The sequence below is a fragment of the Heptranchias perlo genome, chromosome 20 (genome assembly GCF_035084215.1).
Source record: "Heptranchias perlo isolate sHepPer1 chromosome 20, sHepPer1.hap1, whole genome shotgun sequence".
Taxonomy (NCBI): Eukaryota; Metazoa; Chordata; class Chondrichthyes; order Hexanchiformes; family Hexanchidae; genus Heptranchias; species Heptranchias perlo.
Genome location: NC_090344.1, coordinates 43692802 through 43715557, shown reverse-complemented (window position 1 = coordinate 43715557; position 22756 = coordinate 43692802). Strand labels below are relative to the sequence as shown.

Genomic DNA, 22756 nt, shown 5'->3' with positions numbered 1-22756 from the left:
CAGACAAAGTTTTGGCTGCAACACCTTTGTCTTTCCACTCAAAATTATTAATTTATACCCTAAACTCTGCTGTGCAAACACATTTACCAACTTTGCAGACCCCCTCAAACTCACATTGTCAGGATGGGGGGCACCATGGCTGCATTCATCACTTCATCCGAGCACGAGCAGCATCACCAGCCTTGCCAGGCATGCCGACCACCTCCGCCACGTGGAGCTCCACAACATAATGCTGCGCCATAGGCACCTGCACAAAATAGTCGTGCAACAACATATACACCCACTGTAGGGTGACCCATGGGTGGCATCAAGTGTGGGTGTTCATGGTGAACCTCATGAAAGGGACTTATTACACAAGCCAGTCAAGAATGGCCAAGACCAGATGGTTTCCATCCCAGGGTTTTAAAGGAAGTATGTGAGCACATTGCAGATGCTCTAACTATAATCTTTCAAAGTTCTCTAGATTGTCCTCTTTGACATTCCCGCATTTACCCGCGACACTATCTCAAAGATGCCCTCACGTTCCTGTGACAGTATCTCGGAGATCCCCTCCTGTACCTGTGCCACCATTCCACTCATGCAGGAGTTGGACTTCTCCAACCTCTGCGCGATTGTGGAGAGTGCACGTGGCACCTGTTCCAGCACCTCGCAAATGCGCTGCTGCCCCTCAATCATTCTCCTTTTAAAGGATGGTCCCCAGGATTCAGCATCTGTGTCCAGCTGAGCAAAGCCTGGAGAAGAATGCTCCCACTGGGGTGGACTCTCCACAGCTGCCCCTGCCACCAGTGTCTGCTCCTGCTCACGTGTGTGGTGACTCACCATTGCAACCCCAACTAATTGAGGACAGAAACCCACCGAGGTGTGTATCCGCGCTGGTGGATGGCTCGTTCAGATGTGACGGTGCCCCCTCAGAAGCCGGCAGGTCCTAAGAGGAATTGCCCTCTGCCGTCACAGCGGTCGCTGAAGGCCCTGTAAGAGAACAGAAGGCAATATTAAGCATGGTGACAAATGTTGAGGTGCTGAAGATGGCAAGGCATGTGCTATTGTGAGTGCTGAATGTTAAAGTTCTGTCACCAGCCGTTTGTCGGGTGGCAGTCTCGGCATCCCCGACGGACAGGCACAAGAGGATGCAGCTCAATTCAAGAGCCTCCTGCTCCGCGTCCGTGAGGACGACCTGATGTTGTGGCCCCTGCCTCCGGTCTTCGCCCTCTCCCGTGCATTCTGGGTTCTCTTCTTTCAGGGGAGAAAGTAGAGAGGCGTGAGTGAGGGATGGTGACGTGGCCAACCGTTGAATGCATTGGTTTGGGTGAGGCTGACCATGAAAGAGATGCATCAGAGGGTGAGTATGAGACAGAGCCATGACATTTTATGAGGATTGGGTTGAGTGGTAGTGGTGGAATGAGTACTGAGGAGGTGAGTAAGTGCAGGTAAGTTGGGGATCAGATTTACGTGGGTGTGAGAAGTGATGTGGTAGAGTAGTGTTGGCAGTGCAAAAGGAGTTGTGGGGTGGGGGCGGTGATGTGGAAGGCAGAGTGCAGGAGAATGAGTAAGTGTACTCACTTTGGCTGACATAGTTCGGTCATTGAAGCGCTTCCTGCACTGGATCCAGGTGCGGGAGACATTGCTGCTGCTGCTGACCTCCTCTGCCACCTCGAGCCACGCCTTCTTGGTGGCAGAGGAAAGCCACTTCCTCCCGTCCGCCGGGTAGAAAATCTCCCCCCTCCTCCTCCTCACCCCATCCAGTAAGACCTGGAGTGAGACATCGTTAAACCTTAGGGCAGCCTTTCCCCTGGGCTGCTCCATGGTCCTGTGTCGTTGTTTGCTGCAGGATCAGTCATTTGGAGGAGTGCCCCTTTAAATAAGGCTCCTCCAGCTGACAGCCTGTGATGTGGGTGCGCAGTCTGTCTGCTGCGCAGGTTTCCCGGAAGCCACGGTAAGTGGCATCAATTTACCTGCGATCACGTTGAGAACAGACGGATTTCACTGGGCGGGTTATCCACGCGCCCAGTCCCCGCCCCCACCCCACCCCCCCGCTGCCAACTCGCCTCCCTGGTAATATCGGGGCCATAGTCTCTGCTTCCGTCACCACTGTGGTAGAGAAATCTACCTTCTAACAATTCTTTGTGTAAAGAAATCTTTCCTAAATTCCCACTTTATTCAGAATGACATTGCCCAAATCCTTATCTGCTCAAAACCTCACATTGCCGTTACCCTGGTCCTCATCAGGCTCTAAGGGTTCCCTGTGTCCGTATAATTCAAATTTGAGGATTCTGATCCTCATAAAATAACCTGCCTCTCTTCCGCGGAATTGTCCGTGCCCGGGTGGCCTCGGAGAGGCAGAGTGCGGTATCCACCGGTACGATTGAGGCCTCCCATGACCAGTGGGCACCGCAGGGTATAGAGTGTCTTAGACGCCAATAATAATATCATTTAATTGTTTAATAATTTCTAGTTTTTTTCTGTTGCATGTTGTTAAGCATGTTATTTTAATTGGACTTTTTGTTTATTTTGTTGTGTTAGTGGTGCCCTCGGGCACTTGTTATAATGATCTTAAGTCTTTGGTGACACGGGCAAACTCAGTGTCACCACTATTGATTTAAATTTTTTAAAATGGCCTCCACAGCCTGGCCCCACTCAAACTCACTGATCTTCTTTAGCCCGATGCCTCTGCATGAACCCTTCTTTCCTCTGACACTGGTCTACTCCTCACTCCCTGTCCTCTTTGCTCCGCCTTTGGTGTCCACTCTTTCAGCCACCATGCCTTTGCCTTGTGAAGCTCCCTCCTGCTTTTAAAAACCCTGAAGACCCTAACCCCATTCCTTAATTCCATTCCACCTCAGATTTTCTCTCCTGATCAGTGTCCATTGATCTATAAAGTGGTGCAGAACATCTTTCTGACATGATGACTGCTATCTCAATGCATATTGTTTGATTATTGTTACTGTTAATACCAACCTGTGAATTGTCACTTGTTAGGAGTGGCATTGACTTAATATGTTTTAAAATGTGACATGTTTGGCTGGATATTGCTTTTAAAAATAAACACAACTTCATACATTTTTATTTTGGTTGGCAGCCACCTTGTTTCATTCTTGCTGATCAAAAAGGTCACTTCTAACATTTCCAATATTAATACGAACATACGAATTGAGAGCAGGAGTGGGCCATTCAGCCCCTCAAGCCTACTCTGCCATTTGATAAGATCATGGCTGATCTGATTGCGACCTCAACCTTACTTTCCCGTCTACCTACTATAACCTTGTTAATCAGGAATCTACCTAACTCAGCCTTAAAAATATTCAATGACCCTGCCTCCACCGCTCTCTGGGGTAGGGAGTTCCACAGACTCAAGACCCTCCTGAGAGAAAAAAATTCTCCTCATCTCCGTCTTAAACTGTGGCCCCGAGTTCTAGCCTCTCCCACAATGGGAAACATCGTCTCGGCATCTACCCCTTCTCGTCCCCTCAGGATCTTATATGTTTCAATAAGATCACCTCTCATTCTTCTAAACTCCAGTGTGTACAGGCCCAACTTGTCCAACCTTTCCTCATAAGATAACCCCCTCATCCCAGGAATCAGTCAAGTGAACCTTCTCAGAACTGCCTCCAAAGCAATTATGTCCTTTCTTAAATAAGGAGACAAAAATTGCACACAGTGTTCCAGATATGGTCTCACCAATGCCCTGCACAACTGTAGCAAAACATCTCTACTTTTATATTCCATTCCCCTTGCAATAAATGGCAGTAAATGGGGGTATGGTAGCATAGTGGTTATGTTACTGAACGAGTAATCCAGAGGCCCGGACTAACAATCTGGAGTCATGAGTACAAATCCCGCCACGGCAGCTGTGGAATTTAAATTCAATTAATTAAATTCAATTAATTAAATAAAATCTGGAATTAAAACACTAGTATCGGTAATGGTGGCCATGAAACTACCGGATTGTTGTAAAAACCCATCTGGTTCACTAATGCCCTTCAGGGAAGGAAACCTGCCGTCCTTGCCTGGTCTGGCCTGGCCTATATGTGACTCCAGACCCACAGCAATGTGGTTGATTCTTAATTGCCCTCTGAAATGGCCCAGCAAGCCATTCAGTTGTGAAATCTCGCTAAAAAAAAGTCACAACAAGAATAAAGCCAGACGGACCACCCAGCATCAGGCCACTAGGCATCGGACACGACAAAGGCAAACCAAGCCCAGTCAACCCTGCAAAATCCTCCTCACCAACATCTGGGGACTCGTGCCAAAATTGGGAGAGCTGTCCCACAAATTAGTCAAGCAACAGCCTGACATAGCCATACTCACAGAATCATACCTTTCAGCCAATGTCCCAGACTCTTCCATCACCATCCCTGGATATGTCCTGTCCCACCAGCAGGACAGACCAACCAGAGGTGGTGGTACAGTGATATACAGTCAGGAGGGAGTGGCCCTGGGAGTCCTCAACATTGACTCTGGACCCCATGAAATCTCATGGCATCAGATCAAACATGGGCAAGGAAACCTCCTGCTGATTACCACCTACCGCCCTCCCTCAGCTGATGTATCAGTCCTCCTCCATGTTGAACACCACTTGGAGGAAGCACTGAGGGTAGCAAGGGCACTTCAACGTCCATCACCAAGAGTGGCTCGGTAACACCACTACTGACCGAGCTGGCCGAGTCCTGAAGGACATAGCTGCCAGACTGGGCCTGCGGCAGGTGGTGAGCGAACCAACACGAGGGCAAAACTTACTTGACCTCGTCCTCACCAATCTACCTGTCACAAATGCATCTGTCCATCACAGTATTGGTAGGAGTGACCACCGCACAGTCCTCGTGGAGACGAAGTCCCGTCTTCGCACTGAGGACACCATCCAACGTGTTGTGTGGCACTTCCACCGTGCTAAATGGGATAGATTCAGAACAGATCTAGCAGCTCAACCAACTGGGCATCCATGAGATGCTGTGGGCCATCAGCAGCAGCAGAACTGTATTCCAGCACCATCTGTAACCTCATGGCCCGGCATATTCCTCACTCTACCATTACCAACAAGCCAGGGGATCAACCCTGGTTCAATGAGGAGTGTAGAAGAGCATGCCAAGAGCAGCACCAGGCGTACCTAAAAATGAGGTGCCAACCTGGTGAAGCTGCAACTCAGGACTACATGCATGCTAAACAGCGGAAGCAACATGCTATAGACAGAGCTAAGCGATGCCACAACCAACGGATCAGATCAAAGCTCTGCAGTCCGCCACATCCAGTCATGAATGGTGGTGGACAATTAAACAACTAACGGGAGGAGGAGGCTCTGCAAACATCCCCATCCTCAATGATGGTGGAGTCCAGCATGTGAGCGCAAAAGACAAAGCTGAAGCATTTGCAAACATCTTCAGCCAGAAGTGCCGAGTGGATGATCCATCTCTGCCTCCTCCCGATATCCCCACCATCACAGAAGCCAGTCTTCAGCCAATTTGATTCACTCCACGTGATATCAAGAAACGGCTGAGTGCACTGGATACAGCAAAGGCTATGGGCCCCGACAACATCCCGGCTGTAGTGCTGAAGACTTGTGCTCCAGAACTAGCTGCGCCTCTAGCCAAGCTGTTCCAGTACAGCTACAACACTGGCATCTACCCGACAATGTGGAAAATTGCCCAGGTATGTCCTGTCCACAAAAAGCAGGACAAATCCAATCCGGCCAATTACCACCCCATCAGTCTACTCTCAATCATCAGCAAAGTGACGGAAGGTGTCATCGACAGTGCTATCAAGCGGCACTTACTCACCAATAACCTGCTCACCGATGCTCAGTTTGGGTTCCGCCAGGACCACTCGGCTCCAGACCTCATTACAGCCTTGGTCCAAACATGGACAAAAGAGCTGAATTCCAGAGGTGAGGTGAGAGTGACTGCCCTTAAAATCAAGGCAGCATTTGACCGAGTGTGGCACCAAGGAGCCCGAGCAAAATTAAAATCAATGGGAATCAGGGGGAAAACTCTTGAGTGGCTGGAGTCATACCCAGCACAAAGGAAGATGGTAGTGGTTGATGGAGGCCAATCATCTCAGCCCCAGGATATTGCTGCACGAGTTCCTCAGGGCAGTGTCCCAGGCCCAACCATCTTCAGCTGTTACATCAATGACCTTCCCTCCATCATAAGGTCAGAAATGGGGATGTTCGCTGATGATTGCACAGTGTTCAGTACCATTCGCAACCCCTCAAATAATGAAGCAGTCCGAGCCCGCATGCACCAAGACCTGGATAACATCCAGGCTTGGGCTGATAAGTGACAAGTCACATTCGCGCCAGACAAGTGCCAGGCAATGACCATCTCCAACAAGAGAGAGTCTGACCACCTCCCCTTGACATTCAACGGCATTATCATCGCCGAATCCCCCACCATCAACATCCTGGGGGTCACCATTGACCAGAAGCTTAACTGGACCAGCCATATAAATACTGTGGCTATGAGAGCAGGTCAGAGGCTGGGTATTCTGTGGCAAGTGACTCACCTCCTGATTCCCCAAAGCCTTTCCACCATCAACAAGGCACAAGTCAGGAGTGTGATGGAATGCTCTCCACTTGCCTGGATGAGTGCAGCTCCAACAACACTCAAGAAGCTCGACACAATCCAGGACAAAGCAGCCCGCTTGATTGGCACTCCATCCACCACCCTAAACATTCACTCCCTCCACCACCAGCACACAGTGGCTGCAGTGTGTACCATCCACAGGATGCACTGCAGCAACTCGCCAAGGCTTCTTCGACAACACCTCCCAAACCCACAACCTCTACCACCTAGAAGGACAAAAGCAGCAGGCACATGGGAACAACACCACCTGCACGTTCCCCTCCAAGTCACACACCATCCCGACTTGGAAATATATCGCCGTTCCTTCATTGTCGCTGGGTCAAAATCCTGGAACTCCCTTCCTAACAGCACTGTGGAAGAACCTTCAACACACGGACTGCAGTGGTTCAAGAAGGCGGCTCACCATCACCTTCTCAAGGGCAATTCGGGATGGACAATAAATGTTGGCCTCGCCAGCGACGCCCACATCCCATGAACGAATAATAAAAAAAACATTCCATTTGCCTTCCTAATCACTTGCTAAACCCTGCATACTAACTTTTTGTGATTCATGCCAAGGACACCCAGATCCCTCTGTACCTCAGAGTTCTACAATCTCTCTCCATTTAAATAATATACTGCTTTTCTATTCCTCCTGCCAAAGTGGACAAGTTCACATTTTCCCACATTATACTCCATCTGCCAAATTTTTGCCCACTCACTTAACCTGTCGATATCCCTTTGCAGACTTTTTATGTCCTCTTCACAACTTACTTTCCTCCCTACCTTTGTGTCATCAGCTAATTTCGCAACCATACATTCGGTCCCTTCATCCAAGTCATTGATATAGATTGTAAATAGTTGAGGCCCAAGCACTGATCCCTGTGGCACTCCAATCGTTACATCATGCCAACCTGAAAATGACCCATTTATGCCTACTCTCTGTTTCCTGCTAGCTAACCAATCCTTTATCCATGCTAATATGTTACCCCCTACACCATGAGCTCTTATTTTGTCGTAGCCTTTGATGTGACATCTTGTCAGAAGCCTTCTGGAAATCCAAGTATACCACATCCACAGGATCCCCTTTCTCCACGTTGCTTGTTACTTCCTCAAAGAACTCTAATAAATTAGTTAAACACGATTTCCCTTTCACAAAGCCATGTTGACTCTGCCTGATTGCATTGAGATTATCAAAGTGCCCTGCTATAACCTCCTTAATAATAGATTCTAGCATTTTCCCTATGACAGATGTTAAGCTAACTGACCTGTAGTTTCCTGCGTTCTGTCTCCCTCCTTTCTTGAATAGATGAGTTACATTTGCTATTTTCCAATCTGATGGGACCCTTCCAGAATCTAGGGAATTTTAGAAAATTAATACCAATGCATCTCCTTTCTCTGCAATTACTTCTTTTGAGACCCTATGATGAAGTCTGTCAGGACTGGGGACTTGTCAGCTTTTACTTCCAATATTTTTTTCAGAACCTTTTCCCTGGTGATTGTAAATGTTTTAAGTTCCTCCCTCTCTTTCACCTCTTGATTCACAATTATTTCTGGCATATTATTTGTATCCTCTACAGTGAAGTCGGATGCAAAATATCTGTTCAATTCATCCGCCATTTCCTTATTCTCCATTATTAATTCCCCAGACTCACTCTCTACAGGACCAACGCTAACTTTACTTTCTCTTTTCCTTTTTAAATACTCTTACTATCTGCTTTTATATTTCTAGCTAGTTTTCTCTTGTACTCTAATTTCTCCCTCCTTATTATTCTTTTTGTCATTCTTTGCTGTTTTTTATATTCTGTCCAATCTTCTGACCTGCCACTAATCTTTGCGGAATTGTATGCTTTTTCTCTCAATTTGATACTATCTTTAACTTCCTTCGTGAGCCACGGATAGTATGTCCTTCCCCTTTCTTTCTCACTGGAGTGTTATGAAATATCTCATTAAATGTCTGCCACTGCATCTCTACTCTCATCCCCCTTAACCTAATTTCCCAGTTCACTTTAGCCAGTTCTGACTTCATGCCCTCATATTTGCCCTTTTTTAAGTTTCCCCTACAGCCCTGTCACTCCAGTCCAATTTTGTTAAAAATAATATTCAAGAAAAAAACATTCCACCCTATTTTAGTGAATGAATGTACAGCACGGAGTTCATTCAGAAATTTCTCCAAAATACCCTCTTTGTTCTTCTGGTGATAGTCCAGAGTCTACGCGCCCTTCTAACCGATTCACTAACCAATAAAAACAACCCTTTGGAACAACAACATGTATTTATATAGCACCTTTTATGGTAGAAAAATCCAAGATGCCTCATGGAGATGTAAGGAAAAACATGGGCACTAAGCCACAGATGGGGATATTAGGAGGAATGACCAAAAGCTCGGTCAAAGAGGTGGGTTTTAAGGATGGTCTTCAAGAATGAGAGGGATGTGGAGAGGTGAAGGGATTTAAGAAGGGAACTCCAGAGCGTGCCAATATGGGGCAAAGGGTAGAAGAATATGCAAGTCAGAGGAATGGAAAGTTTGGGTGCAGTTCTAAAGCTGGAGAAGGTTACAGAGATAGGGAGGGGTGAAACCATCGAGGATTTTAAACACGCGGATGAGAATTTTAAATTTGACGCGTTGGCGACGAGGAACCGACGTATGTCAGCGAGGACAGGTGTTATGGGCGAGTGGAACTTTGTGCGGAATTTGACATGGGCAGCAGAGTTTTGGATGAGCTGAAGTTTACAGATTGTGGAGGTTGGGAGACCAACCAAAAAAGCATTGGAATCGTCAAGACTAGAAGTCACAAAGGCATGGATCAGGGTTTAGCAGCAGATGGGCTGATGTAGGGCTAAAAGCAGGTGATGTTAGAGGTGGAAGTAGGCGATCTTTATGATGGATAAGAAATGAGGGGCGATTTTCAGATGGACGAGCGGGTGCATTGGGTGCGGGGGGGCTCCTAAAATGGCGGAATCCCGGAGCAGGTTCAGAGCCCGGCTCCAACCCGCTGACTTCCGGGTTCCCCAATGATGTATTCGGGTTCGCGCGCATCTCCCGCATGCGGGACTCCCACCAGCAATTAAAGCCGGCAGGATGATAATTTACATTGTTATTTAGGTAGTTGAAGTACTTGACAGACCTCATTGACTGGAGATTTTGGCAGGAGTGCAATTTTGAAGGATCCTCAGCGTGTTTCCCGTGCTGTGGAAAACACTCCCTGTTGGAGCAGATGTGTTTTAGCCAGCAGCCAGTGGGAGATGCAAAGGATTATTTGACAGTTGGGGGGAATACCTCATTTATTGCAGCAGGGCACTCTGTCACTTCAGACAAAGTTTTGGCTGCAACACCTTTGTCTTTCCACTCAAAATTATTAATTTATATCTTAAACTCTGCTGTGCAAACACATTTACCTACTTTGCGGACCCTCTCAAACTCACCCATAGCTGCATTCATCACTTTATCCGAGGATGAGCAAGGCACGCCATCCACCTCCGCCATGTGGAGCTCCACAACACAGTGCTGCGCCACAGGCACCTGCACAAAATCGTCGTGCAACTACACATACGCCCACTGTGGGGTGACCCAATGGGTGGCATCAAGTGTGGGTGTTCATGGTGAATGTCATGAAAGGGACTTATTACACAAGCCAGTCAAGAATGGCCAAGACATGGCAGTAGTGGTGACAATAATAATATTTAATGTGCCACTAACAAAAATCAATATAAATACAAAACATGACAAACCGTCAAACACCCTTGTGCATCCCCTTTGTGCTCACAAAACCTTTGCCGTACGCTTACGACTACTCCGACGTGGTGCTTCCCCTGTGGCTGCACAGAGGTAGTTACAAGTTGCTCTTGTTCATGCCCTGACTGATTTCGATGCTTTGGGCCTACGCCCTCTGGGTTTCAGTGCCTGAGGGGCCCTCCAAAGACTGCTCCACCTGCACCTGTGCAGGGGCAGACTCGACCACCTGGAGAGGAGGCAGCATTGCGGGTACTGGTTGAGAAGGGGCAATGGATGAGACGTGAGAGCACTTTGAGTGGCGTCCCCACTTCCATGTCCCCTTTCGCCATCATCCCTCTCCTGGGCCAGGCCCACATCATTCCTACCACCCTGCTGGACGACAGTTTGGAGGACATGTGTGAAGCCTTGTACGGCCAGTGCTAGTGTATCTGCCTGCCTGTTTAAGGCGGCACAAATTTGCTCACCCCGAGTCCGAAGGGCCGTTGTCAGGGCCTCAATGGACTCATTGGTGAGCCGTGCTTGAAGCTCGATGGAGGCTAGCCTTCCCTCCATCGCAGATATTCGCGCGCTGACCTGCGACACTATCTCAGAGATGCCCTCATGTCCCTGTGACAGTAACTCAGAGATTCCCTCCTGTACCTGTGCCACCATTCCACTCATGCAGGAGTCAGACTCCTCCATCCTCTGCACGATTGTGGAGAGTGCGCGTGGCACCTGTTCCAGCATCTCGCAAATGTGCTGCTGTCCCTCGATCATTTTCCTTTTAAAGGATGGCCCCCAGGGTTCAGCATCTGTGTCCAGCTGAGCAGAGCCTGGAGAAGAATGCTCCCACTGATGTGGACTCTCCATAGCTGCCCCTGCCACCAGTGTCTGCTTGTGCTCACGTGTGTTTGGTGACTCACCATGTGCGACCCCAACTAACTGAGGATGGAGACCCACCGAGGAGTGTGTATCTGCGCTGGTGGATGGCTCGCTCAGATGTGACGGTGCCCCCTCAGAGGCCGGCAGGTCCTCTGAGGAATCGCCCTCCTTCGTCACAGCAGTCGCTGAAGGTCCTGTAAGAGAACAGAAGGCAATATTAAGCATGATGACAAATGTTGAGGTGCTGAAGATGGCAAGGCATGTTAACATCATTTGCTATTGTGAGTGCTGAATGTTAAAGTTCTGTCACCAGCCGTTTGTCAGGTGGCAGTCTTGGCATCCCCGACGGATAGGCACTCGAGGGTGCGGCTCACTTCAAGAGCCTCTTGCTTCGCGTCCGTGAGGACGACCTGATGTTGCGGCCCCCCTCCGGTCTTCGTCCTCTCCCTTGCATTCTGGGCTTTCTTCTCCTGTAAGGGGAGAAAGTAGAGAGGCGTGAGTGAGGGATGGTGACGTGGCCAACCGCTGAATGCATTGGTTTGGGTGAAGCTGACCGTGAGAGAGATGCATCAGAGGGTGAGTATGAGACAGAGCCATGACATTGTATGAGGATTGGGTTAAGTGGTAGCGGTGGGATGAGTACTGGGGAGGTGATTAAGTGCAGGTAAGTTGAGGATGAACTTTGAGTGGGTGTGAGTAGTGATGTGATAGATTGGTATTGGCAGTGCAGAAGGAGTTGTGGGGTGGGGGCGGTGATGTGGAAGACAGAGTGTGGGAGAATGAGTAAGTGTACTCACTTTGGCTGACAAATTAGGTCACTGAAGCGCTTCCCGCACTGGATCCAGGTGCGGGAGACGTTGCTGATGCTGGTGACCTCCTCTGCCACCTCGAGCCAGGCCTTCTTAGTGGCAGAGACAGGCCACTTCCTCCGTCCACCGGGTACAAAATCTCCCTCCTCCTCCTCCTCACCCCATGCAGTAGGACCTGGAGTGAGGCATCGTTAAATCTTGGAGCAGCCTTTCCCCTGGTCTGCTCCATGCTGTACTTTTGGTTGGTTGCTGCAGGAGCAGCAATGGAGGACTGCCCCTTTAAATAGGTCTCCTCCAGCTGACAGCCTGTGAAGTGGGTGCGCAGTCCGCCCGCTGCGCAGGTTGACAACGGGAAACCCGGAAGCCATGCTAAGTGCCTTCAATTTACCCGCGATCGCGTGGGGAACGGACCGATTTCACTGGGAGGGTTACCCACGCGCCCAGTCCCCCCCGCCCCCCGCTGCCATCCCGCCTCCCTGGTAATATCGAGGCCAGGGTGTTGGAAGCTCAGCTTGGGGTGAAATGGGAAGACAAGTTGCAACCAGTCTTGCTCAGCGTGAAAACCCCTATTAGATTCTGTTCTAATGAAAGTAAACTCCAATTAATAAAAACCTCTTATTCGGAAGCGAATCTTTACTATATCCCATCCATAGCTGTAATATCTTTCCTATTATGAGATATCTGGAACTGTTCACACACCTCTAACTTAATCGGTGTCTTGAAAATGATTGTGAAATTTTAGTAAAGAGTTATTTTTGAGTGGAATGGGCCTATACTCTCTGGAGTTTAGAGGAATGAGAGGTGATCTCATTGAAACATATAAGATTCTGAGGGGGCTTGACAGGGTGGATGCCGAGAGGTTGTTTCCCCTGGCTGGAGAGTCTAGAACTAGGGGGCATAGGCGCAGGATAAAGGATTGGCCATTTAAAACTGAGATGAGGAGGAATTTCTTCACTCAGAGGGTTGTGAATCTTTGGAGTTCTCTACCTCAGAGGGCTGTGGATGCTGAGTCATTGAATATATTCAAGGCTGAGATAGATCGATTTTCGGACTCTCGGGGAATCAAGGGATATGGGGATCGGGCGGGTAAGTGGAATTGAGGTCGAAGATCAGCCATGATCTGATTGAATGGCGGAGCAGGCTCGAGGGGCCATATGGCCTACTCCTGCTCCTATTTCTTATGTTCTGTCAAGAAGTTCTTACAAAGTTGATTAAATTACCATATTCAGAATTGTCATGCAGGCTCTCGCTAATACTACTGCAATTCTACGTTTGGTCCGAGCCAGACCTGGGAGCATTTGGACGAAGCACAGCTGTTGTTTCCAAGTGAGGCGTCTGTCAGTGTCCAAGGGTTGGAGGATGAGGCTCGTCCAGTTCCTGACTGATGGCGATCAGAATGGAGTGAGAGTGGGAATAGAGGAGAAGGATGGAGGGAATGTCATTGATCTGAATTTATTTGATAGCTCCCTACCCAGAACCATGAAAGAGTTTCTGGAAAAGGGAGAGACTGCTATGGAAACTGCAAGAAGGTAATTGACCATTTTGTCCATTATCGTTTAATTGTTAAAATTGTTTCTCTACGTATTATGTTCAGTAATCGGATGAAAAGCATGGGAGCCAGAAAAGTGAATGCCTCTTTTTTGATTGAGATGTGAAGTATGATTGGCTAAATAACCATCACTTGTTATCTCTGTTTCGTGACAGCAGGCAGTAAGTTCAGTCTCGGTAGTGATGTCAGCGGGAACTGAGTATCCTGTGTTTGCAGATGTCACAAAAGCATTTTATGTATCTGGTACAAAATGGTGGGGAACAAGGTTCTGATTTCCAAATTATATTTAAAGTTGAAAAGGAGAACAAAAACAAATATTGACTTCAGTTTTCAGGAAACAATTGTCCCTTGAGTTACATAAATGGCCTGAGTCTGAAATGCTATCGATCTACAATATACTTTCTCATGTCACTGTGATCTCATTCACAAAATTAGTCGGAGGTGGAATGTTTACATTGGAAAAATTCATAAGCTCATGTTGATGGTTAATTTTATGATCACAAGTGGGGGATTGCAGTCCATTGTAAAGCTTTGTACAGCCTGCTCCTCTTATGTCTCATAGAGTCATAGAAGTTTACAACATGGAAACAGGCCCTTCGGCCCAACATGTCCATGTCGCCCAGTTTATACCACTAAGCTAGTCCCAATTGCCTGCACTTGGCCCATATCCCTCTATACCCATCTTACCCATGTAACTATCCAAATGCGTTTTAAAAGACAAAATTGTACCCGCCTCTACTACTGCCTCTCGCAGCTCGTTCCAGACACTCACCACCCTTTGAGTGAAAAAATTGCCCCTCTGGACCTTTTTGTATCTCTCCCCTCTCACCTTAAATCTATGTCTCCTCGTTATAGACTCCCCTACCTTTGGGAAAAGATTTTGACTATCTACCTTATCTATGCCCCTCATTATTTTATAGACTTCTATAAGATCACCCCGAAACCTCCTACTCTCCAGGGAAAAAAGTCTCAGTCTATCCAACCTCTCCCTATAAGTCAAACCATCAAGTCCCAGTAGCATCCTAGTAAATCTTTTCTGCACTCTTTCTAGTTTAATAATATCCTTTCTATAATAGGGTGACCAGAACTGTACACAGTATTCCAAGTGTGGCCTTACTAATGTCCTGTACAACTTCAACAAAACATTCCAACTCCTGTATTCAATGTTCTGACCAATGAAACCAAGCATGCCGAATGCCTTCTTCACCACCCTATCCACCTGTGACTCCACTTTCAAGGAGCTATGAACCTGTACTCCTAGATCTCTTTGTTCTATAACTCTCCCCAATGCCCTACCATTAACGGAGTAGGTCCTGGCCCGATTCGATCTACCAAAATGCATCACCTCACATTTATCTAAATTAAACTCCATCTGCCATTCATCGGCCCACTGGCCCAATTTATCAAGATCCCGTTGCAATCCTAGATAACCTTCTTCACTGTCCACAATGCCACCAATCTTGGTGTCATCTGCAAACTTACTAACCATGCCTCTTAAATTCTCATCCAAATCATTAATATAAATAACAAACAACAGCGGACCCAGCACCGATCCCTGAGGCACATCTCCTACATTGTAATAAGTATTAGTCGGTTAATGGCTGTGAGGTTTGAACGCCTGTGTTAATGGCAGTGTGAGTTTCAACCATCTATATTAATGGCAGTGTAAATTTAGGTCATCTATATTAATGGCAGTGTAAATTTAGGTCATCTATATTAATGGCAGTGTAAATTTAGGTCATCTATATTAATGGCAGTGTAAGTTTAGGCCATCTTTAATAATGGCAGTGAGTTTCGACCATCTGTATTAATGGCAGTGTGAGTTTCGACCATCTGTATTAATGGCAGTGTGAATTTAGATCATCTGTATTAATGGCAGTGTGAGTTTAGATCATCTATTAATGGCAGCAAGTTTAGACCATCTGTATTTTTTTTATATATTCGTTCATGGGATGTGGGCGTTGCTGGCGAGGCCGGCATTTATTGCCCATCCCTAATTGCCCTTGAGAAGGTAGTGGTGAGCTGCCTTCTGTATTGATGGCAGTGTGAGTTTAGATCATCTGTATTGATGGCAGTGTGAATTTAGATCCTCTGTATTAATGGCAGTGTGAGTTTCGACCATCTGTATTAATGGCAGTGTGAGTTTAGATCCTCTGTATTGATGGCAGTGTGAATTTAGATCCTCTGTATTGATGGCAGTGAGTTTCGACCATCTGTATTAATGGCAGTGTGAGTTTCGACCATCTGTATTCATGGCAGTATGAATTTAGATCATCTGTATTAATGGCAGTGTGAATTTTGATCATCTGTATTAATGGCAGTGTGAATTTTGATCATTTGTATTAATGGCAGTGTGAATTTAGATCATCTGTATTAATGGCAGTGTGAGTTTAGACCATCTGTATTAATGGTAGTGTGAGTTTCAACTATCTGTATTAATGGTAGTGTGAGTTTAGACTATCTGTATTAATGGTAGTGAGTTTAGACTATCTGTATTAATGGTAGTGTGATTTTCAACTATCTGTATTAATGGTAGTGTGAGTTTAGACCATCTGTATTAATGGTAGTGTGAGTTTGGACTATCTGTATTAATGGTAGTGTGAGTTTAGACTATCTGTATTAATGGTAGTGTGAGTTTCAACTATCTGTATTAATGGTAGTGTGAGTTTAGACTATCTGTATTAATGGTAGTGAGTTTAGACTATCTGTATTAATGGTAGTGTGAGTTTAGACCATCTGTATTAATGGTAGTGTGAGTTTAGACTATCTGTATTAATGGTAGTGTGAGTTTGGACTATCTGTATTAATGGTAGTGTGAGTTTAGACTATCTGTATTAATGGTAGTGTGATTTTCAGCTATCTGTATTAATGGTAGTGTGAGTTTAGACTATCTGTATTAATGGTAGTGTGAGTTTGGACTATCTGTATTAATGGTAGTGTGAGTTTCAGCTATCTGTATTAATGGCAGTGAGAGTTTAGACCATCTGTATTAATGGTAGTGTGAGTTTGTATTAACCTCGCACAACTGAACATGACTTAAAGGGCATGAACAACCCCCCCCCCCACCCCCGCGCTGTATTTAAAGGGATCATGCAGGAGTGACAGGTTCATTGCTGAACTATTTCTTCTGGCTGCTAGGGTTTTTGGAGGTTTCCTATTCTTGGATGAAGTTTCAATACTCTATAGGGAGTGGGCTGGCTGGCTGACAGGCAACAGAAGGGCACTGACATGGTGGCAGGGGTAGGAGCAGAAACACTGTTATCCTGAGGGAGGACAGCAGAATTGTGTTCCATGGAGCCACTGCCACTTGCTGCCTTCAGTTATGCGCCACCTTCTCCTGCGAGAAAGAGGGAAGTGTGTCAGCGAGTGTCCTACAAGATGTTTGGGAGATGTGGCTATCGTGGCTGAATAGCTACCAGTGTGTGTGAACTGTGAGTTGTGGGTGTGAGGCTTGCAACAGTGCTAAGTGTGTGAGGGTGAGATAAAGCATATGATTTGATGGGTTGAGTACTGACTGAAAGAGATTGTTGGTCGGTGGGTGATGGGCATGTAGTGCATTGAGTAGTGGATGAAGCTAGTGGTGCAGTTGGTACGATATGCCACATGAAGCTTGAACTCATTCACCTTGACCGCTTGTTTTAAATCGTAGAATCATAGAATGGTTACCTACCGCACAGAAGGAGGCTGTTCAGCCCTTCGAGACCATGCTCTCTGCAAAAGCAATCCAGCTCGTCCCACTCCCCCGTCCTTTCCCTGTCGCCCTGCAAATTTTTTCCCTTCAAATCACCACCCCCTCAGGCAGTGCATTTCAGATCATCACCACTTGCTGTGTAAAGAAGTTTTTCCTCATGTCGCCTTTGGTTCTTTTGTCAGTCACCTTAAATCTGTGTCCTCTGGTTCTTGACCCTTCCGCCAATGGGAACAGTTTCTCTCTATCTACCCGTGTGGACCTCACATGATTTTGAACACTGCTATCAAATCTCCTCTCAACCTTCTCTGCTCTAAAGAGAACAATATCAGCTTCTCCAGTCTATCCACGTAACTGAAGTCCTGAATTATTGAACTTCTTCCTGCACTGCATTCATGTTCTTGGAGCTATGCTCTTGGCATTTACCTCCTCCGCTCCTTCCTTCCACTGCCTCCTGAGCTTATATCTGGAGGGCCCCTGCCTCCCAACACTGCCCCCCCCCCCCACAGATGGAAGATGCCCCTCTTCTCTCCACCTTTTGCATCATGGCCACCAGTGCATCATCAGAGAGCCTTAATGCACGCTCTCTCCCAGGCCAGCCACTCCTCCAATTATCACAGCACAGATTCAGTTTTGAAACGACTTCCACCATTTCTTGCAGCTACAATGCACCTCCCCTTTAAGAAGGACAGACTGCCTTTAAGAAGCACGAGCCACTCGCAATATCGATGCCCCTTGCTGGTGCATGCAGCCATTCAACAACGCAGATAGCGCTGGCTGCACGCAGCAATCATTTAAAACAGCAGGCAACACAAATGTAACACGTGGCCTGCATTGCTCTGAATGGGTGCGGGTTAATCATGGGTTTTCGTGGGTTATCCAATTTAACCCCTTGTGTGTTAATGGCAGTGTGAGTTTAGACCATGTGTAAATGGCGTGTGAATTTAGTGTGTCTGTGTTAATGGCAGTGTGAACTTCGACTAACTGTGTTAAGCAGCAGTTATCGGAGAGAAGCAAGTGGTAGTTAATCTGGAATAGCAGCAGTAGGTTGAACTCATGGATGGGGATCAGAATGCTGAGAACAGAAAGCAATAAATGCATCGATTGGTATGAACACAGCTAATTAATAAAACCAGCCAATTATTCCATTCTTGACTAACTGCTGCCCACAGCCCATTGACATTGTCACGTACTTTCAAAAAAGCATTCCTTAAATTCAGCAATTTATTTTAAAATGAATAAATGCTGTATTTGGGCATCATTGCAAAATTGGCATATTAATCACTTAATAAATCCAGTCAGCAATTCATTAAATTAGTTAATAAATTCTACCAGCTGCTTCATAATTATTTATTATTTAAATAGTTGGCTAATTTAAGATATCCCCCTCCAAAAAATATTAATTAATAATACAGGATGAAGTTAAAGCTTTCTTAAAAAACTAGATATCAAAGGAAATGGGAATCAGACAATAACTGGAAAAGCAGAAATACGAAAGTGATGAATTGGAAGAGAAGGTACAACACTTGATAAGGTACAACACTTAAATAAGGTTTAAAAAAAGGTAAAATGTAGCAAACATAATTCACTGCCTTTAGCTGAATTCTAGAAGCTTTAATAATATTTTGCCAGAATCTGAAGTATATGTAAGAGATGTAAAAAATGGTGTGACTGCGACTGGAAATGCAAGAGGGGGAGTGCACTTATATTGAAGAGAAATAAATGTAAGGGATACAAGCTGTCTTCAAAATGGAAGAACAGATAATTAAAATAGAAGTAAGGATGAAACTTTCCTGTACAAATCCAACAGGGGAAGAAAGGGGAAGAACACTGAAAAAATGTATTTAAAATGTTCAAAAGGGTTACATCTGTAAAATAAAAGAGTGGGTGAATGTTAAAAAAAAGTACTGTACAAGCTTTCTACATTATTGTATGCCTCGTTAAAGTAAAATATATGTTAGTTTAGCTGTGATAAAAAGGGCTTGCTGTATATCCAAAACAGGCTTTTTATGATCTTATGAAAGAGAAGGCCTCTGAGCACCTAGTGCTATCTGCATGACCTTGTTTATCAGTTAGAGAGGAGAGTTGACTGGCTGTATGAGGGAGTTGGTACTGCCAAGGGAGGAGGACTGATAACGATCCCAGCTGCAGAGAGAATATAGAGCTCATTGTCTCTAAAGTTGGGTGCTTTTCGGTACTGAGTAGAATATTCTTGGGGCAAGGCTGGACTGCTCAACTAATCAAGACCTTCTAAAGTGCACTTTGAAGGCTTGGACAGTGATCAACTTTGTGTCAGGTTCTATTTATCTTACTAGCATGTTTAATTGTACTCTTGTATTTTAACATCTTTGCTACTTATTATAACTTCTTAATAAAGCCATTATACTTTGGAACAAATCAACTTGCGACCTTTTGATTAAGGACTCAAACAGTAAAAGTTTATTACTTACAGTGAAAAAATTATCTAATTAAGGATTATTGTCTATGCCCTAATATGGTTTATCTTTATCTATTTCTATTTTAATAACATACTCTGAATGTGGCCCTTGCTTAGTGCCAGGATGTCGGATCAGGCCCACCATATAAAATGAGTTTGACACCCCTGGTGTAGAGGAAGCTGTACTCTGTATCTAACCCATGCTGCAACTGACCTGGGAGTGTTTGATGCATGCCCCAGTATTCAGTGCCCCATCACTGACTCTCTCAACTTGATAAGAACCAAAATTCACAAAAGAAAGTTTTCAGTGACCTGGCTATTTCCATTGACAGTGCTTCTCATTCCAGTTACAACTGTGCCTGGTACATACATTCTCATTGGACTGACAGTGAGTTTCAACTTATTTCATCTCGTTCCTGGTCTCAGCATGAAGTTAGTGATCCCCCTCCCCCCATGGGTGAAACAGACTGGAGTGTTTATAGTGTGTGTGAGGAGTATACTATCATCGTGTTAATAGTGTCTAGAATTTTTTTGTTTGTGTAAGTATTGGTATGGTGTTAACAGATGTTGACATATTTACAAAGATTATTGTGAGTCTGCTGTTGTTCAGTGTGAATAACTATTACTCTTATAATTTGACAGTGATCCTCTAGAATTTGTTTTCATTGTGTCTGCAGAGCCCTGGATTGTGGAAAGCATGCTCTGCGTCATTCTGAGATAACGCTTCTGTCACCTGTAACTAACCCAGACAAAGTGGTGTGTATTGGGATGAACTATGTGGATCACTGTCTGGAGCAGAATGTGCCAATCCCAAAGGAGCCAGTTATATTCAGCAAGTTTGGTAGTTCCATAGTGGGGCCCTACAGTGACATCATTCACCCAGCGGAAAGCAATGTAAGTGTGTTTTTCTTCTACAGTTGGGGGAGAGGGTGGATCTGACATGACGAGAGGGAGTTGCACAGGAGGAAGGGGTCAAGGGCCTATTGGGTAGGTGACTGAAGGAGTCAAAGTATCACCCATCAACAGTTTAGAGAGTGGAAAGTATTCTTACTTTAAACTTGGTCCACTTAGATTGCACCTTGTACAGAACATGAATGCGTTGAGTCTGAGGTGTGTTCAACTGACAAAGATAGCTTCACATTTCTGGTGAAGCACTCACCTGAAGTGTTAAGCTGTCTTTCTCTTTCAGTTGCTAATCAACCTGCTGTGCATTTGCAGCATGTTCTGTTTTCATACTTGAGTATAGTGCATGTGGATAGAAAATGGTTCGGGATTTTCAGTTTCGGGTTGAGAGAGCGGTTAAAAAAGCATACGGGGTCCTGGGCTTTATAACTAGAGGCATAGAGTACAAAAGCAAAGAAGTCATGATGAACTTTTATGAAACAGTGGTTCGGCCACAACTGGAGTGTTGTGTCTAGTTCTGGGCACCACACTTTAGGAAGGATGTGAAGGGGGCAGAGGAGATTTACTAGAATGATTCCAGGGATGAGGGACTTTAGTTACATGGATAGACTGGAGAAGTTGGGATCGTTCTTCTTGGAACAGAGAAGGTTGCGAGGAGATTTGATAGAGGTATTCAAAATCATTAAGGGTGTAGTCAGAGTAGATAGGGAGAAACTCTTCCCATTGGCGGAAGGGTGAAGAATCAGAGGGCATAGATTTAAGGTGACTGGCAAAAGAACCAAAGGAAAAACTTTTTTACACAGCAAGTGGTTAAGATCTGGAATGCACTGCCCGAGGGAGTGGTGGAGGCAGATTCAATCATGGCCTTCAAAAGGGAACTGGATAAGTACTTGAAACGAAAAAATGTGCAGGGCTTTGGGGATAGGGCGGGGAAGTGGGACTAGCTGGATTGTTCATGCCTAGTGCCAGCGCGGACTCGATGGGCCGAATGGCCTCCTTCCATGCTGTAACCTTTCTATGATTCTCTTCATTTGAGTGAAGCTGACTACGGACATTGGTTAAATGGCAGTGGTTCTGAGCCTGTGATAGTCTCTAATATTACAGTATTCATCAACAATGTTGCTCAATTATGTCTTTGTCCCTCTTGCAGGAAGTGGACTGGGAGGTGGAGCTGGCATTTGTCATTGGGAAGAAGGGGAAGCACATTAAGGTCTGCCCATGTTGATGTGTGTTCATTATCTGCCCCAAGGTATAAACCGGCCAGGGAGCCAGAGCTTACAGAATGTCTGTGACAAATAGTATCCCAACTAATCTCTATCACAAACTCTTGCCTTCTCCGATACCACATTTAGTGTAAGGAGAGGCCACTGGGATCTGGAAAAGTTCACAATTGAATCTGACGCCATATTAAGCTGCCCTCCGTTTGCAGAGTTAACAGATGGAGGTAAAGATCCAATGCAGGGCTGGTAAGGATACAGCCGATTGGAGAAGCAGGACTTTCTAATTGAAATGCAGCAACTTGACAGTTGCTTTGTACATCTAACAGGGGTCTGGGGAAAAAGAAAGACTTGCAAATATATGCCTTTCCAAGTCTCAATGTCCAAAAAGTCCCAAATTAAGAATTATTATTAAATTACAATACTGTTGTTATGCAGGCAAATGTGACAGTCAATTTGCATACAGCAAGATTCCATAAATAGTAAAATAGATGAATGACCAAATTATCTGTTTTTGGGTGAGAAAGGAATGTTAGCCAGGACACTAGAAGCTTCCTGCTGATCCGGGTATGGTGCCATGGGATCTTAATGTCCCCTGAACAGGCAGATGGGGCTTCGGATTAACGTCTCATTTAATGGCAGTCAGCACTTCCTCAATACTGCACTGGAGTGTCAGCCTAGGTTATGTGCTCAATGGGGCTTAGATCCATGAGCTTCTGACTACGAGGCAAGAGCACTATCGGGGCTGCTACACATCATGCACAGTGACCAGGAACTCCCACTGAATGAGGCAGTAGGCCAGGGCTGAGTTGTAGGGTGCACAGGACCTAAGAATGGGAGATAATGGAGCCTCTTTGATGGCTTAGTGGGTAAATGCAATTCCCGGCCTGTTACTGAACCATTTAAATTATTGAGCAACCAAGGTCAATGGACAAGACTACAGTGCAGGACACCAGCAAGGGTGGAGAGAATATGAGTTAACTCAGGGAGTCGCGATTAGGCGAC

At 45.8% G+C, this 22756-nt stretch overlaps 1 protein-coding gene across 6 annotated transcripts in view; it reads left to right on the top strand.

Annotated features, from left to right (window-relative positions):
• fahd2a (fumarylacetoacetate hydrolase domain containing 2A) overlaps window positions 1-22756 on the top strand; it is a 45570-nt gene that overhangs the window by 6822 nt on the left and 15992 nt on the right. For 4 of the 6 annotated variants that reach the window (XR_010966491.1, XM_068001124.1, XM_068001128.1 and 1 more), the window contains exons 2-4: window positions 13187-13486; window positions 20309-20525; window positions 21685-21744. Coding sequence is in view for 5 of the 6 variants with exons in the window: in XM_068001124.1 (XP_067857225.1) it covers window positions 13187-13486; window positions 20309-20525; window positions 21685-21744 (577 nt within the window). In the remaining variant the exon portion in view is untranslated. The remainder of the gene's footprint in view (window positions 1-13186; window positions 13487-20308; window positions 20526-21684; window positions 21745-22756) is intronic. The other 2 variants (XM_068001126.1, XM_068001129.1) reach the window with 2 other exon arrangements.